At 36.2% G+C, this 18,440-nt stretch overlaps 2 protein-coding genes across 2 annotated transcripts in view; one reads left to right on the forward strand and one right to left on the reverse strand.

The window, feature by feature from the left end:
• LOC149083940 (ATP-binding cassette sub-family F member 3) overlaps positions 1-15,843 on the reverse strand; it is a 32,056-nt gene extending 16,213 nt beyond the window's left edge. The window contains exons 1-8 of the mRNA XM_089234315.1: positions 15,582-15,843; positions 12,621-12,768; positions 11,144-11,282; positions 5,821-5,903; positions 5,048-5,179; positions 1,395-1,499; positions 1,078-1,239; positions 161-310 (exon numbers count right to left, since the gene is read on the reverse strand). Coding sequence (XP_089090441.1) covers positions 161-310; positions 1,078-1,239; positions 1,395-1,499; positions 5,048-5,179; positions 5,821-5,903; positions 11,144-11,282; positions 12,621-12,768; positions 15,582-15,651 — 989 coding nt within the window. The 5' untranslated portion in view covers positions 15,652-15,843. The remainder of the gene's footprint in view (positions 1-160; positions 311-1,077; positions 1,240-1,394; positions 1,500-5,047; positions 5,180-5,820; positions 5,904-11,143; positions 11,283-12,620; positions 12,769-15,581) is intronic.
• Positions 15,844-17,010: 1,167 nt separating this feature from the next.
• LOC149083941 (prefoldin subunit 1-like) lies at positions 17,011-17,837 on the forward strand. Its single transcript, XM_089234316.1, has one exon. The coding sequence runs from the start codon at positions 17,215-17,217 to the stop codon at positions 17,587-17,589; it is 375 nt and encodes a 124-aa protein (XP_089090442.1). The 5' UTR covers positions 17,011-17,214; the 3' UTR covers positions 17,590-17,837.
• Positions 17,838-18,440: the final 603 nt, after the last annotated feature.

The raw sequence follows: 18,440 nt of genomic DNA on the forward strand, positions 1-18,440 counted from the left end.
AGTGCAAAATATGCTGCTTCAATACAAAATATAACATTTTTAAAAGCTGCAATATGTATAATGAAAAACAAACATTGCAAGATCAGCCAAATTATGCTGTTAAAAAAAAAAGAATTATAAGATATTTTTTTTTTTTTAAAAACTTCAAAAGTTTTCAAACCTTGTAGCAGATATTTGCATTTCTGGAGAGAAACCTAAACCTGAAAGTATGACAGATGCTTTTGCTGGAGCTTTATCAGCTTCTATTTGCTGAAGCTCAGTATAAACCTCTTGTAGTCGGGCATTAAGTGAACCATCACTGAGGTCAGGTCTGAAAGAGAGTGAAGTAGGGAAAAATTAGTACTTGATGGCATTTAATTGAACCCCAAAACTTGAACAGAATTCTTAGCAAAATCTGCTTGGTCGTTTTCCTAACCAAAACTCCTGAAGAAAGAAATAGTTTGACCCCAATTAAACAAACTCCAATTCAATGAATTCCTAGATTTAATTAATTTTTTCTGAAGTTGTGGCAATAATTAGAGGGCAAACACCCCCCCCCCCCTCCATTTAACAAATAAAAACAAATAATTTTTAAACTACCCAATTTTTTTTTTTTTTTTTCATTTCTATCCCCCTGAAACCACAATCTGAGATTGGAATTCATCTTCAGCCCTTCTTTGGAGACAAAAAAAAAGGGGGCGGGGGCAGTGCAGGAATATGTTCCTTTTTGAGTAAAGGAGACAATAATGGAGCCAGCTGCCACACTAACCTCGGTTGACCCTATATGTATCAATACTTTACATACAAAATTATCATAAAACAATACTTTTCAAGAAACTTTCTGCTCCAATTATAATTCTCTTCATACAAGAAAATAAAAATGGGCATAACACGTGAGGATCAAAAAAATTTACACTTGGAAAAGTCAGTGTTAAAACTTGCAAGATACAATAACAAAATTTCACTTGCAAATTATTTTGGGAAAATAGACAAACATTAAAAACTAGGGTAAACTTTATCATATGGAGAAGTGAAAAAAATGTGAGATCAAAAGTTGGATATGAATATTAAAAAAAACATAGAAGAGAATGTACTTACCCATCTGCATTTAATTTCGCTGTTATGTTTTTCTCTTCTTGCAGAAGGCTATACCTCTTCAGGTCACACTCAAGAACACTGTCCAACGCTGTGGTATCATCACCAACAACCTCTTGTTCCACATGCAGGATACTTATGTGTGATGGAATTTTGAGCTGGGAACTAGAATACATTGAATTTATTTAGTTTAGGATGTACTTCTAAATTTCATTGGGAAGTATGAAAAGAAATACATATTCATATGAAAGCAAGTAATGGATGTTATAGTTTGATGGCAATTGTGTGAGAGAACAATATATTTTATTCTCATAGCTCACCTTGAAATCATCTTCAAAAGCGTACTTTTGCCGATTCCGTTCCTTCCCACCATACCGTATCTCCTTCCATACACTAATGTAAGATCAGCACTAGTTAATAAGGCCCTAAAAATTAAAAATTTATAAATCCATGAAACAAGATTAGATGAGCATAACCTAGAAACAGCAAAAACCATGAATAATCTCAAAATAGTTGAATCTTTGATTCTTTTTTTTAATTCGTTCAGTAAAATAATGTAGACAGTACAGACACTGTATCCCTGGGAAACTGGTTCCCAGACCCTTCAAACCAGGGATAGTAAGAAACGAGTTTTGCGATCTAAAATGCTGGATACTGCTCTAAAATAACCATACAAAGCATGGGTGTTCAGCTTTTTGTTCAAGGGTCAATACACAAGAACTTTTTTCAGGCACAGAGAAAAACTTAAAAATATGCCATTGCCATAACTATATTATAAATATTTAAAAATATGGTATGCAACAGAGCTTGACTAATTGGGAAAAAATTATGTCCCAGTTAAATTTTCTAAAGCCAAACGTTTTTTTTTTTTTTTTTTTTTGAGCAACTTGGCAACCTTCTCCGAAATGGTCACACACAAAACTTGAATACAACAAAAAATAGTTCAGTTAAATTATAATGACACTACTCTGACCTATGTAGTGCCCATTATCTTCGATGTATTTCATTGAAAGTTGCTATACGGTAGAGTCCTGTTTATCTCACCTTCGCTTATCCGACATTCCGTTTATCTGACGTCCCACAGCGAAAAAAAAAAAAAAAACTCATCAATCGTTAACAAGAACTGCAAGTTGCAAGCATGAGTTTAGTCTATTTTTTGTTGATCTCCACTGTACAGTGGTGCACCCATCTACACAATTACTCATGAGTCTGACATTCGCCCAATCCTCACTCACTACTCAGTGCAGTGCACAGCGGATTATCATTCTCCACGGATCGGTTTATTGTTTGTTACATGTGTACGTGTCTGTGTGGGTTAATTTGCCAAACGTTGTAGTGTTGTTTAAAAGTTGAAATTTATTTAAGTGTATGTATGGCGACAAAAATAAAGTTGTAAAACATGATAATTACATTTGTAATGTGTAAAATTATACCATGGTTAGGCATTTGATATAATTTTTCTTACCACCTCTTTATTATCCGACATTCTGCTGGCCAGTTTATGTCGGATAAGCAAGACTCTACTGTATATGTTATTTGGACTATGGGAAAAAGATAACTGCGATTAAAAAGTGTTACTTTTTACCTGGTGATCAAAAATTGAATTATTTTGTTATTGAATTGTTCTTCTCCCTATGGTCTATATGTCCTATACACAAAGTTTCATCGAAATATGTAGCACCCATTCTGGTGGAGGTACCTCTGTGAGTAGAGTCCGTTCATTCATAACCACCCTGTACATTGCTAGTTTTATGGATATGTGTCTTAAACTTTTTTTCCAAATTTTAAGCCCAAAAAATAAGGGGTTCCTCATACACACAAGAGTTCCTTATACACATTAAAATACAGTAAACTACAGACATTGATTACAAAAGATTACATTAAATAAAGATGTCTGGGCAAACAGAATAGTACAGAATGTTTGTATTGATTTGATCAGGGTATGAAAAATCACAAAAGAAGTAGGTGCCAATCAAATTTCTTAGGAGTCAACCATGATTTTGTTCTCTAGAAAACCAGTTTTACATAATTTTTTAAACTTTTTTCCAAGACTTCATATGCAGACGTGCCAACTTTTGAAATCCAGAAATCCGGAGATTCTCTCGAAGGGGGTACCCCCCCCCCCCCGACACTCATAGACTCGATCAAAAAAAAAAGTTCATAAAAAAAAATTTCTGAATTTTTTTTATTTTATTTTTTAATAAATTAAGAAAAAGTTACATTCTTCTCCCCCCCCCCAGGGCAGGTTCTGCATTTCCCCTGAGCAGAATATAATTTCATGTCAGTCTTTCCATGCGGAATAGAGAAATCACATCTACACTGTTCATAAATTATAAGTGTTTCCTTTCGTGGATGCTATCAGTGATTGATAATCTTGGGTATATGAATTCTTAAAAGCTTTATATTTCGCTGTATATAGCTTAAAATTTTATATTTTCTTTCTGAAGATGTTTAATCGGAAGAAACGATTTAAAAAATTCAAATTACAAAGCTGCGGAGGAAAAAACGTGTTTACCTCACGGCTGTTAATGGAATACAATAACGATTATACAGGAATTTCGGCAACCAAGGTCATGCCCCTGATAAATGATTGCCGATAAACGCTACGAAAACTAAGTCTTTGCCAGTAGCTTAAATGCGGTCACAGAGACTTTTTTTACGGCTGCTCAATGGAAATGATTACGGCTGTCCTCTATGGGTGTTTTCCTTAACGACGACTGTAATCATTGACGCCACGACAACGTTAAAGCTCACGTAAAATCTAATTTTCCGCCAAAATCCGGAGAAATTTTAACAAATCCGGAGAGCAGGAGGAAGGATGAAAATTCGTGAGAGTTGGCAGGTCTGCATATGTTAAAAGACAGTCACACTGTCATGAAATCAGAAAATTTTGTCTGATTCATAGACTCCAATTTATAGCAATCACATACAGAAAATTTCCGGTGCCAATATAAATTTTCTAGTCGCAACCTGGCTCCTGGGATTTAATCAATATTTTTAATTTGTATTTGACCCTCAAAGATATGATTTAGTTTTAGAGCAACCCATGAAAGCATTTCAGGGCAAAAATGGCCCACAAAACATAGTTTTCGCACCTATTAAAAAAAGATAGACACAGGTACATAAAACAAAAGCAGAATGTTTCCATCACATATACACACACAAAAGTAGCAGCATTATGCTATATGATTTATTCTTCTGAGATTGAATGTATTTGAGTAGATGATGTTGATGCAAATAACTTGGACAAAATTTGACCTTTCTGGACGAAATGCTCTGCATTCATGCTCAATTAACAACATGTGTTGAAGTATAAGGAGCCTTCGCCCATGGTCAAGTGCAATATGTCTTTAGAGTGAGAACAATAAAAGAAATTCAAGACTCATTTAATATTATTTTCTGTGTTTTTTTAATAGTTTTCCATTTAGTTCCCTTCAGAAATCAGAGGAAAAAAACTAGCTTAATAATAAACTAGCTTAACGATTAACATTGTATTAAGTTTGTTAATGGATTCAACATGGGTTTTTGTTAAATAAACAGATTGGGCATGGTAGCCTAGGTCGATAGGATACTCATCTGAAGTACCAAAGGATGTTTAGAGGTGCCACGAGTTTGATGCCTGGTTCGTCCTTGTCAGAAACTTTCCTGGCACAAGGGGTACAACAGTAAATGTTGTACTGTTAATGTTGTACTGTTAATGTTGTACTGTAAATGTGGTCATAATATGACCACAGTAAAAGGTTGCTACAGCAGGGAGTCCCATGTCGAGGGGTTATTGTACCAACCCCTAAGTGAGTATAAAAAAAAGGTTGCCATTCAAAATCAGCAATAAGTTATAGGTCCCAGCCTAATTAGCCCTTGTTTGCATAAAATGGCAAGTCGTGCAACAATAACAATCAAATAAAAAGATTTCCAAAAAAGGGGTAGAAGTCAACACCTTAATGATTGAAAACATCATAGAGATAATACTCACTTGTCCCCAAAAGCAATATCGAAATTCTCTATTCGAATATCTTTTCCTCTATTAGCTCCTCGACTCTCTAACTTATCTTCTTTTCTGTTGGTTGCTTGAATGGCAGTAGCTTCTTTGTTACTGAATATAGTGCTGTATAGAAAAATGAAGTTTTAGCATGCTTAGATAAACAGTTTTAACTGATTTTAAATGAATGTATTATTAAAAAAAGTACACTAACATAAAATGAATCCCCAAGATTCCCACAATTTATTTCACATATCATATTACCCCAGAAAAGATCCTAGTACAGTAGGACTTCCTTATAATGGATTAATGGGTTGGGGGGGGGGCCCTAAAGGTTGTCCATTTTAATAAAAGTTTGGTTTATAACAAATAATTCTTATAGGGATGTAAAGCAACAAGGTGCATATCAATGAAAGTACAGTAGTTATAAAAAGTGTTTATTGCATATCAAATAAAAACAGCATTAAACATAGGTTAAATTGGAAAAAAAATGTGTATCTATACAATGCATTAATTTTAAATTTTTAGCTGGCGAGCAATATGAGTCATGCAGCGCATCCATGTTTACGCAAAATAACACAACGATCAATGTTTAATCACTTGCTTGCAAATGTAAAAAATTTATCAGATAAAAATAAGCACCCTTTATTATTAAAAAAAATTTCACAATCCATTATCAGTGATCTTTTATGATGAAATTCTACTGTGTTTCAGATAAATTTTTAATCATGTGTTGCAAATGCAAGAAAAACAGGAAAAAAACCTACACAGGCCTTTCAACCTGGTCCCTACGGCTTTGCTTCTGCTTCAATTTCGCTTCAGCTTTTTCAAGCTTCCTCTGATCAACAAACTAGAGAAAATATCCAGAATAATTATTATGCATGTTATAATTTCATATCTTCAAATTAGTTATATTCATCACAGTCACACTCTAACTTACATCAGTAATTTGTTCCAAGATCTTCAACATAAGTAAAAAAACATGCAGGTCAGCATAAATTTTTCCACTTTTACATTGTTAAAACAATGAGGAAACGTAATCTATTGTATTTAATGAGGGTATTATCTATTCTTGCCAGAAAAAAATGCCAAACATGGAAAATTACCAGTTATGGCTGAAATTGCCTATTGGTAAGGAAGTTACATAATTACATAAACTGGTTATAATTTCACCACAGAAACCACATGCAACAACAACTAAGGGGGTAAAGGGTTGCAAGTGAAAAAATTTGTGAAATGGAGTTAAGTGTTTAACCTTTCCAATGTTCTTATTCTCACTCCTCCTTTCAAGAAATTCTATTTTTTTCCCATGTGGGTGCTCACCCCCCCCCCCCAATATTTTTTGGCATTCGTCCAAGCACACAAGAATTTATTCAAAATCAGAATTTTTACGTGAAGCTCAAGCCAAACACCACTGGTCTAATCTTCCAAAGCCCCTGAATTTAATCCTCTCCACTTAAACTGAGCATTTAGATTCTAGCACCATGCATAAATCAGACGCACAATGAAACATATAAAAAATTAGAAATTAATTCTCAAGCATAATATCTTGTCGAAAAAGAACTATTCGGTATAATACAGGGTGTACATAAATGAATATGCCAACTTTGCAGGGCTATTGAAAGAAAACTAAAAAAAATTCAAACTTGTTGATCATCAGAAATCAAAACTAACAGTTGAAAGTTTAAATTTGACACAGTTATAAGGCCCAGATCCCACTGCGTCGCGGCAGCACTATCTCATATAACCAAACCATACGCTTTAAATTAATTGGAAACAGCTTCAAGAGAAAAATGCTTCAATTCTGATTTCAGAACTTGGACAAAATGGTGTTTCTGCAACTGATGCCCATCGTGACTCATTCAAAAATTCACTACTTCTTGTCTTCAAGCAGATGTTAGGGCATAAAAAACAGTAGTGCTTATTGGTATCAGCTTTTTTTTTTAATCACTTAATCACCCAATTTAATTAATGACTCAAAAAATAAAGTATGAATATGCAACCCCATTTTCCAACAAAAATATTCTGATGTTAAAAGTAAAAATTAATTTTGATTTAGAACTTAATATGAGAGAAGCAGTTTAAAATATTACAGCATCGATTTTAAGATATTTTAATAGTTTTTGACAGTTTTGGGCAATTAAAATCATTTTTGAGTTGTTAAAACCTATATTTTTACATAGTTCTGGTCGAAACTCTACACCCTTAATAAAAAAAAAAAACAAATACGAGTTGTCAGAATAATGAGCCACATGGGGCACCAGTGCTGCACTTGGGGGTATATCACCTTTTGATAATTAATAACCAATCATCCATGTGTAAGAATCGATTCGCAAGAAGAGCGTTAAGAATCGAACTCCGAATGCAACCACGTGATTGTTAAAGGTAATTCTTAAGGTCATGCGATGATGTACAAGCCGAAAAACTTCCCTTTTGAGGAATTTCGCCACTGACCAATCAGCGCCCAGCTAAAAATGAACAACAAGGTGTTGTTGACAAGATGGGGGAGAGAGAACGGTTGTAAAACGATGCTAGCCTTAAAAAATGATGGAGTTCATTTAAGGAAATGTGAATATGGATGCGAAGAAATGATAAATACATAATGCTTTTTCAGCTATGTTGCAGTAAAAAACTGGCATTAGGGTGGGTCAAAACAAAATGAATTTTTTATTTTCAAATTCCTATAGTGCGGAAAAGTTGCCTCCTTTAACAATAATAAAAAGGACGTCCACATTTTCAAAATCGGTTAATATTTTCCTGTCGCCCCTACTTGAAGTTTATGGAAAACGACGAAATTGAAAATTTTTCTTCATTTTTTTAAATATTACTTAAAATTTCATGATCGACATGCAAAAGTTTGTTGTGCTTATTTTATGGTTCAATAAAGTAAAATAAATTAAAACATCATTAATATTTCAATATCTATTGGTCAGCAACATGTTCAAAAACTGAAATTTACCAAACTTTTACGAGTTTCATCGTGCAGCTCTTCATGCGTTCTGTCACAACAAAAAAATCCAACCATAACCATAAATTCATTAAATTCCGAAATATTTTTAAAAGAGCAGTAATAATTAAAAAATGATCTGGTTAAAAGGAGAAGATAGCAGTCATTCTGAGGATTCATTACTCTGCAGGTGCTTTCCAGTTGTCCAAATTAGCCAATTTTGGGGAACTTAAAACTACAGAATAACTTGAAATATCATTAAACACAAATCAAATATCATAACATTATATTGTATATTAATATCACATTATGAAAGACAACCTGTCATATATAGCAACAGATCTACAGAATGCCATCAACTGGCTGACGATTTTAACAGGCTAATTTTCGGACGGGGGGGGGGGGTGTGTGCTTATGAGCATCGTGAAAAATCAAGCTAAGGCTTATTTTCTGGTCAGGTCTTATTCTTGGAGACAACTATACTTTTTGGTCTGCCATAATTGGTCTGCCGGGGTCCCAATTGCCACTGCTGTAGTGGCCCATCTGGTTTCGCCATCTGCTTAGCGAGTGTTGTGTGAAGCCATGGCATTTTGTGAAAACTCAGAATTCATCACAGTAGGTAGCTGCACGTTGAGTTCTGCCACACCCTACCCAATCAACCGTCCAAAGTATGTGTGTGTGTAATTCACATTATATTTTAAAACTTGTCACCAAACCTGACTAGGATTTGGTGGTTCACTGTTACACACTTTTAGTTCTTTTCGAAGTGGGAGAACAGTAACCCAGGTCGATAAGGTACTCGCCTAAAGTACCAAATAATGTTTAAAGGTGTGGTGAGTTTGATACCCATTTCATCATTGTCCCAAACTTTCTTAACACGAGCACAACAGAAGTGGTGCCATTACCACAGAAAAAGATTGCTACCATAGGGATTCACACACCAAGGGGGTTTAACCTACTGACCTCTCTGCGAGTATAAAAAAAGCTGACATTTGGAATCTGCAAAAAATTTTAGGTACCAGTCTAAATAGCCTTCTACATAATTGTGTGCAGAAAATGACAAAATGATCAACGAGCTTATGTCAAAATCAACAAAATGATTACCGAGATCTCTTCCAGCCCAGCTTTGTTACCAAGTCTGGAACAAAGTGTGCACCTAACAGTCTGAGTACATGTGATGTTGTGTGGAATTTCCAAGTATACGCATTTGAAGCAGGGTTGTAAAAACCCGGGTTTTTTGGGCAAAATAGGTAAAATTTAATTTCCTATTTACACAACAACAACATATCTAATTTAAACATGTATGTACATCCTTTATGTGTACATCTTACATTATGTCTAAATATACATTTTTGGTCACGTTAAACTATGTATTTGATTAATAAAATTTATCGTACAACAAGGGAATAATTTCTCACACACACTTCTGCATAATTGTATCTGACTTTTGTATGCAGAACTGCAGCAAGAAAATTATCTGTGGTAAAACAAATGGATTTGGATAATGAAAATTCTGAGAAATCAGGATGATGCCTGAATTTTTTTTTCTCCAGATTTTTCAAACACTGCAGAAAACTTATTCAAAAAAGTGTCCTGATCCGTCAAAAATAAAACCTTTAGCTATGTAACCAGAACCATTAAGTTTTTCTTTTTTTTAATCGAACCCAAACTTTCACGAGTCGAAGTCACATGCTTCTCTTTTTCTTGAATTCCTCACTGTTAGAAAATATCCCTGCTTCATTAAATTCCGAAATATTTTTAAAAGAGCAGTAATAATTAAAAAATGATCTGGTTAAAAGGAGAAGATAGCAGTCATTCTGAGGATTCATTACTCTGCAGGTGCTTTCCAGTTGTCCAAATTAGCCAATTTTGGGGAACTTAAAACTACAGAATAACTTGAAATATCATTAAACACAAATCAAATATCATAACATTATATTGTATATTAATTAATTGTAATATAATCACATTATGAAAGACAACCTGTCATATATAGCAACAGATCTACAGAATGCCATCAACTGGCTGACGATTTTAACAGGCTAATTTTCGGAGGGGGGGGGGTGTGTGCTTATGAGCATCGTGAAAAATCAAGCTAAGGCTTATTTTCTGGTCAGGTCTTATTCTTGCAGACAACTATACTTTTTGTTCTGTTTCACTTGAAGGTGTTCGTTCAATGTTCTAGATTCTTATCTAAACATCAAATCCGTAGCTAAGAATCTGAAGGTGGTACATTCCTACGTGGTCCAGTACTGGAACAGTTTGGAAATTATTGACCCTAAAATTGTGTACTTTTTTTTTTTTTTGTCTCTCAACACAACAATAAATATAATGTTTAGAAGTGTTCTCAAACTATGTGCTGCCAATCCTTGTTGGGGGGGGGGGGGGGGCACTGTGGAGTGGCAGTCCAACAAAAGAGTTTTTGAAGAGATTCTTTGTTAACTTGCTTATCCGTGGCCCCTCGCCCAGAGCATTGATTAAGGTAAGGGAACCAAATGTGGAAAAAGTTTGAGAACCCCCTGGTCCCTAAGCCAGAAGTTCTCAAACTTTATGTGCAGTCTGCCACTTTTAAATATTTATGCTTTGCATAACATAGTCACTTTAAACATAACATGCAATGCATTATTTGGAATTTTTATATTGAAAAGTAACATTTGAGGTTTTGACAGTTTTTGAGAAGGGTTTTGACATGACAGTTTAAACCGTCAGAAACCTGCCAACCCTGCTTAGAGATGATGTAGAATTATGGCATTTCCATATAAAATTAAGGATACAGTTGAACAACAGAAACATCGAATAAAAACTTCTCTTACAAAAAGCGCCAAGAACCAATTAAACTAATCCTTTTTCTCAGACTCTTCTAAACATCTTTTCAGCTCAAACACCAACTACTTTGCGAAAGAATTTTGATTCAAGGAAACATTTTATTTTCTGGACGTTATGCCGAGGTGAACTTGGAAAGAAAAGTCATCTTGTCTCCGCCGAGAATTTTGATTGCTAAATAGTAGGAGGGGGTTACAACCAATCAAATTTGGCTTGCCTATCATTCACCTTTGACCTTGAGGTTTTTTCTAACTTTCAAAACAGGTGGCTCACTACTGGGTGCTCTTACCTTACATATGAAATTTAAAGAAAAAACTCACTGAAGGCATTTCTTTCTGTTTCAGCCAAATACTGGAGATTTCTTCAGACTCTTCCTCGAAATTTCCAGCCATGTTTCCTAAGCATACTGGTGCACTCAAGGTTTTGGCCTCTTGGCGATTAGGATCAGATTCATCACAACTAGAAATATAAAGAGATTTTTTTTAAAAAAAATTCATAGATATTATTTTAAACTCTCAAAAGAAAAGAGAATTGCAGAATTCTTTCCATTGAAACTCATTCGATAAGGAGGAAAAAACTTTGCCTTTCTCTTCTTATTAATGGATCTTATTAAACCCATAGATCTTGACGGTAACCTTCATACTGGAAGACGAGCATCTTTACCACTGCACCACTCTGGCTCCAGCACTAATCACTGTCACTAACTACTGTATCATTTACTGACTGACTCACTTTGTCATTCTTCACTCACTTACGGCCATATTTACCAACAGAGTTTAACTGCAATCCCAGGTTAAAGGATTAGAGATAGACACAGATTGGTGAAAATCCAGAATTTGACTTATCCGATTCAATCTCTAATCCTTTAACCTGCGATTGCAGTTAAACTCTGCTGATGAATACAGCCATTACTGGCTTAGTGACTCGTGTCGAACCCTGTTGTCTGTGAATTTTCTGTCTATGAGTTGTTGGTCGGTGAAGTGAATTTCCCATAAATCTTTCCCAACTACATCAGGTAGTCAAAATGGCAAGAGGTCAGCATCTGTGTCATTTGAAAAATTGCAACTAAATTTTCTGCAGGATGTGTAACTTGAGATCAAATTTGGCAAAAATATTAAGCCTCTCAGCAATCGAATGCGCTTGATGTGTGCAAGAAAAGGTTTAACAAATTTTTAAAACTTGGCGACTGCCGAAGTTTTTAGGAGCCAAGAATTTTTCTTCTTTTTTTCGAGAAAATCTGTACAAAAAATAATGTTATTCTTTTTTAGTTTTGCAAAACAGCACGATGTCAAGGTCATTCTCATGTTGATGGGCAAGTAAAAATGATCTCCAAAATTTTGTGTATTCTTAAACTCCAATTCAGTTTGTCTCAACGAAATATAATCAGCTCAACATTGCATTATAATGTGCTTTCCTTTGCTAATTCCGACAGGAGGATGTGGAAATTGCTATAATGTCTCCACTCAGTGCTTCATACAAGGCTCACACTAAGATATTTAGAGGCATTTTCCACCCAAAATCTTAGAATGCGATAGAAGTGATAGTCACTTTCGCAAAAATGCATATAGGAGGTACGGAATGAGTAGACATCCAACCATCAATCATTACATTAGCTTTGTAGCATTTTACTAAAGCTTTTCTCCCCATTTTCGCTTTTTTGTGAAAGGAATTATTTTTTATCTATCTTAAACCCTGTGGTGTGCATAACTGAATTTTTTGAGTTGTTGCCATCTTGAATCAGTCTATCGATACATAAATATTCATAATTAACAAGAACAATAAACTAAACTTTATTACGTCTTTAAGGCATTCAACAGTTGAGAGCAAAGAGTGCGGATAGCTTTCTCATCCATAGTGTCACCAGCAACATCATGTAACATATCGCCGATGGCATCATAAACGTGTTCAGATGATTCAAATTCGTTTTTGTTATCATCCAAAACACCTGGAAAAAAAAAAGAAAGAAATTTTAAGATGATTATCGCTGCTGCAACTCGCAATTCAATGTCTGAATTTCTCAGGAATGCAAATGGAAAATGATGTTTTGTGAACTATGTCAACCCAGCTATATCATTATTGTGGCCCAACCCCTAGGGGTGATTTGCTTATATCCCACATGGGACAGGGCCTGGGTCATATCTCACATAACAGCTATATCAGATGAACACAACACTGCAGAGGAAGTCACGTTTGGTTATAACATACACCCTTGATAAATCAGAAGTGTATGGTATAAGCCAGGTCTTGGAAACAGATGAATTAGCAATTACAGTTGCCCCCCCCCCCGCCCCCCGTATTCGAGGTTTCCATATTCGCAGGTTTTTTTTCCTTTATTGGAAATTCTTTTTGGCATCACTCAGCAATTGTCATTGACGTGCTTTGCTCACAAAATTTCAGTTGTGTGTGTTTAGGATGGCTCATTTTTCTAGTGCTACTGATAATGCTTCGAAAAGGCAAAAAAAGGGAAAACTTTACAAGAAAAATTGGATATATTGACTATGCTTGGCGAAAGTAAGTCAATTGCTGCTATTACGGAATCAACTAATCTACAGTAAGAGATATCATGAAAAAGGAAGCTGAAATTCGAGCAACCGTGGCCGTAGCTGCAGGCCGTAGTCAGCGAAAACTTTGCATCGCCTACGAGATCCATTTATTTCTCGTACAGAAAATGCTGTTTTTTTGTGGGTACGAGATTGCTACAAAAAAGGTATGACGATGGACACAAGAATAGCAGTGCCCCCCCCCCCCAGCCCGTGCTCGCAAGTATCGAATCACTCGTGTCGTTATCCCCATGAAGACAGCTATCAACTCGATGTAACGTATAAGCCATTTGACTAAAATGTATAGCTAAACCCAATGACTACAGAGAATTGCACGTGCGCCCAGTGGCACTTAAGGGCCGGAGACCACAGCCTGGGATTTAAAAAAAAAATGTGAAAAGACTTGTGGGGCAAGTAAGAAGAAGAAGTAGACATGTTGAAGTGGGAGAGATTTGAAAATGGTCTAAATACTTGATGATATGAAGAAGAAATGGCAAACATACATCACAATGTTCTTTCAGAAAACATCGCCAACAATTGTGGCATCCCTCTTTCACATTCCCTTCTACCTCTGTGTCACCCTGCTCTTTCTCATGATGTTCAATAAACAAGACATGTAAAAATAACCTATGGTTTCGGTTATTCGCAGATTTCCGTTTTTGCGGTCACCCCCCGGAACGTAATCCCCGCGAATACGGGGGGGGCGACTGTATATAATATGCATACAATACATTATAGAGACTGTGGGAAACAAAATAAATATATGCGAGAACAAAATTGAATTTCTAGTATAGGCAGATGGGGGGGGGGGGGAGAAACAGCCACTCTTTTCCGTTCCCAAAAAAATTTATTATTAGCGCATGAGGGTAGAAAAAATCCACCATGACCATTAACAATTCAGCTGCCATTCCCATTCAAATTGCCTGTATCCGCTTATGATTGATAGTATCATATATACAGTATCGATTTTATATTAATTCATTCATCACTAATTGAGTAAATTGAAGGAGAGGAAAAAGCATTCCGAAAAATGCTTTTGAGAAAGCAGGAAAAATGAATCTAGAATGACCCTTAAAAATAGAACACATGGTCACATTGTGTAAGGGGGTCGTAATTCAAAAAGTTTGGAACCACTGCCCCAGGACTCTCGAAGCATCACCCATAGAAAATGCACATTTTGCTCTTACGACTTCTTAATATATTTTTTACCCTTGTGTGTTTTTGTTTTTCCCTCATGCAGTATGTTGCGTATGTTATAACAGTGCATCTGTTGTGCAGCTGTTATACAGGGTTAAAAAGTCTGTAGAAACTTTAAAAATTCATAAAAACCATAATAACAGAAAAAAAAAACGGTTTGCAGGGTTAGCATCACTGGAATTTTTTTAAGACAGGGAAAAAAATAACAAACACAGCTGATAGCTGGCACCGACATGCACAAGTCAAAGAAAAGATACACAAATAATGAACAAATGCCATCTGGAATGACTGCTGCAAAAGCAATGATTGATGGCACGGGAAAAAAAGTTGCCATGCTGGTACCGACCACGCTTATCAACCACGGAAAATCAACCGTGATAAATCCTCCCTCCTAAAACAATACTTTTTCAAATCTTGTTTTGACTCGCCCATTATCTAATATTGAACTCATCTCGATACAATGACAGCCTTTACTACGATAAACCTGAGGCAATCACTGATAGATGGTACTTTCATTTCCGACCCAACCCAATCTTTAGTAAATTACTGTATGGAGTCGGTGTGCTGTGAATTAATAAAAGGTGAAATTGATATACACTGAAGTTAGGTATGTTTCAAGAAAAATCAAATTATCGAGGACTCAATATAAGCTAAAATTTAAGAATTGGGGGAAACCTTGAACATTTCGGAATCGAAACAGTAGCAAATGACTATTTCAGGGTTGTTTTCCCTATAAATCTTCATTTCTAGTCTTTTTAAGTGTTTTTGATATGCCTCCCCCCACACCCAATATCTTGCCACAAGGACCTAGCTAGGATCTCTACAAGGTCCTCCCCACAGTGTGGAAAAACAAAAAATGACAAGAATCGTCCCATGGGGCAGGCTTGAGCTGTCAGCTCCAGCCTTGCGGTTGGGGGGCGCGGGGGGGGTCCTTAATAAAACTGCCCGTTAAAAACTAGATTTTGACATGAGACTTTGTTTAGTCCAATCTTTAAATTAAATAAAAGCACATATAACCAACCTTCAATATAGCCGGATATTTCAGAGTCCATACAAGGAAATGCTGATTCGAGTATTGAATTGGTAGACATGTTAACGGGAAGGCTATGATCAGATGTCTACGGGAGCAATGTCTAAATGTCTATTGATTAAATAACAACGTGATTACAGACACAACACACCGACATGGCCAGCAATACTTTACCCTTTCCTCTGCTATCTAGTTTTTTACGAGTGTAACTTCCATTTTTCTCCTTAAGGGTATCTACGATTTTATCGTAACTGAACGTTGTCAAATACCGGGTGTAGGAGGCCGGGTTTGAGAAATGACTAGATCAAAAGAAATATGGGAGGACCAGTCGATTCCTAAAATTGTTTCTTTCCCTCATGATTGCAAGTGAAATGAACAATGTCAGTAGAAGTGTGGTGCAAATGCAAATTTTTTTTTTTTTTTAATATCATCTCGTGAAAATGCCGGTAATTTTTTTATTTTTATTTTTCTGTAGTGCACTTCAAATGTGGATTAGTGCTGCCATCTGTATTTTTTGTTCACATTATCCAGATTGTGTGCCCCATGCTTTGATATTTCAATTTTGGCCGAACTGAAAATTTTGGGAAAACATAGAATGTATAAACATAGGAAAAATTGATAACCTGCCAGACGGCTTCTCTTTTACACTTTTCAGCGATCTCTTTCCTTGGTGAGTTCCATTGAGAAGAAATATAAGTAGGGAGCATTGAGAAGAAATATAATTCTTTACTTTATTTCTCCTCTAAGGTTAGGCTGACCATATTTCCTCGAGAGAAATACGGGACATTGGGATTCCAAATACGGTAAAATACGGGACATAGCTAAAAACAACGCCAAAACAAACAAAGTTGCCAAATATTGTTGAAATTACGGAAAAATCACAATGGCGGATAATGATGCATCGCTGCAAATTGCAGTTGATTAAAATGTATTCCACGAAAAACAAACGTTCAAGACTAATGTGGGAGATTAATATTCTCATATGTAGTTGTAATTATCGTAAAATAATTTATGAGTTGAAAAATAATGCCAATCTTTGATTTCAATAAAGAATAAAAATTCAAGTAGGCTTCGTGTAAAATACGGGAAAAACCGGGACACTTTTGCCAAATAGTCGGGACGGCCAAAAAAACAGAAAATACCGGAACTGTCCCGGAAAATACGGGACGTATGGTCACCATATCTAAGGTGAGTTCAGATTTCAGCAGTCAAAAAAATTCTTGGCAGTCACTTTGACTGCAATGAGCAATGCGCCATCTATATTTTAAATAATTATAGTCTACATGTTTTTCTAAGAGTTCATAAACGATCGTAAATCGTTGATGATCGTAACTTTACGATCGGTTGTGAAAAATACCAGTAAAATATTTTCTCACAAAGTTTGTTTCAGTTAAAGAAATTGGGATTAATTGTAATTTATTTGAATCTGATATTGATTGAATAATAATAACTCTGAGTTAATGAAGAGAAATTCAAACTCATTCATATGTAAATAAGTCCTTGCTAGATTGGGAGTTTCTCCTTCGCCTCAAGGACTGAACTCTAACTACTGAAATTTTGAGTGAAAGCAGTAGCCGCCTGTTTACATCAGATTTCAGACGAGGTTATCTCAGCAGACGATCCAATGGCCTCTGTTCCCGTCGACATGGAGCTGAAGAAAGCTTTCCAAGAGCTTCACGTCAAGGTGTTGGAGACCACGCAGAAGCTCAAGCTGTCTGACATCCAGATCGAATCCCTGAAGAGGGCGAAACAACACGCGGTGTTGACTTCCAAGGAGATCCGCGACTACGACGACGACACTCGGATGTTCAAACAGATCGGGCGGCTGTTCGTGTTGACCAACAGGAAAGACATGCTGACCTCGCTGGACCAGAAGAGCACGAGGATCGATACGAAAATCCGGGACCTCGAGGGCAACAAGCAGTATCTGGAGAGGAGCATGAAGGAGAGCGAGGAGAACCTGAGGGAGCTCGTCGCGTCGAAGCAAAAAGAGCGATGATGTTTGAGACTCGCCACTTAATTTTGTAAGAACATTTCCTAACCAGCGCTATATGTGTGTACCATTTTGTTCAGTAAATGCTTTCAGTGTTGTAATAACTACCAAAGTGCACGTTGACTATTTCATATTGGGCAAAGACTCACTTTCTAACACTAAATAGTCAAAGCCACTTGTCTGGTTTCCATATCGGCGCATGTTATTTTGAATTGTGATCGAGTTAACAGCTTAATAAATTAGTGAGATAAATACCTCCCGCTTTAAACAAAGTATCTTAACTCTACAGTTACAATATTTATATGTATTGGTGTAGTAGTGATGTGATGCATCATGATTTAAAGGCTGTTATATTAAAGCTCGAAGAGTAGCAGTGCCAATCCGTAACTAGACACTTGATCAGACGGGGCAAGCATGCATTTTGGTGCCCACTCGTAATTTCGAAGGGAAGGTCAGAGTAAAATTTGCACCCTCTCTATCCAGCAACGGGGGCACCAGGCCTGCCAACATTGTGGCATGTGATCGTGTGAATAATTAGTAGTCCCTCGTGCTCCTAGGAGCAGCCAAATGAACCCGTGTGCCGATATTGGTGCGTGCCAAAAATATTGCCACAATATGGGGGGCAGGGATGTTAAGGACACTTGTTTCATATTGATTATCTATTACTTTTCTTTGTTACCTAGTGCTGTAACCAGCTAAGAGCAGACTTCTCTGTTACGCTGGACCAGCAAGGAGTGCTGGTTTTCACTCTAACGTCTTTAACATTACAAGGGGGATGCATAAACGTGTGCTTGCCTTGGCTGACCAAGCATCTAGTTGCAGCCTCGTTGGTTGTGACTCAGTTACTAGCTTGATGA

The sequence above is a fragment of the Pholcus phalangioides genome, unplaced genomic scaffold, assembly GCF_987345545.1.
Source record: "Pholcus phalangioides strain wild (caught in Gottingen) unplaced genomic scaffold, Ppha-v1.0 ptg000008l_1, whole genome shotgun sequence".
Lineage (NCBI taxonomy): Eukaryota > Metazoa > Arthropoda > Arachnida > Araneae > Pholcidae > Pholcus > Pholcus phalangioides.

Excerpts from the sequence above, each read along its gene's own strand:
- LOC149083941 (XM_089234316.1), top strand. The coding sequence starts at position 17,215 with ATGGCCTCTGTTCCCGTCGACATGGAGCTGAAGAAAGCTTTCCAAGAG.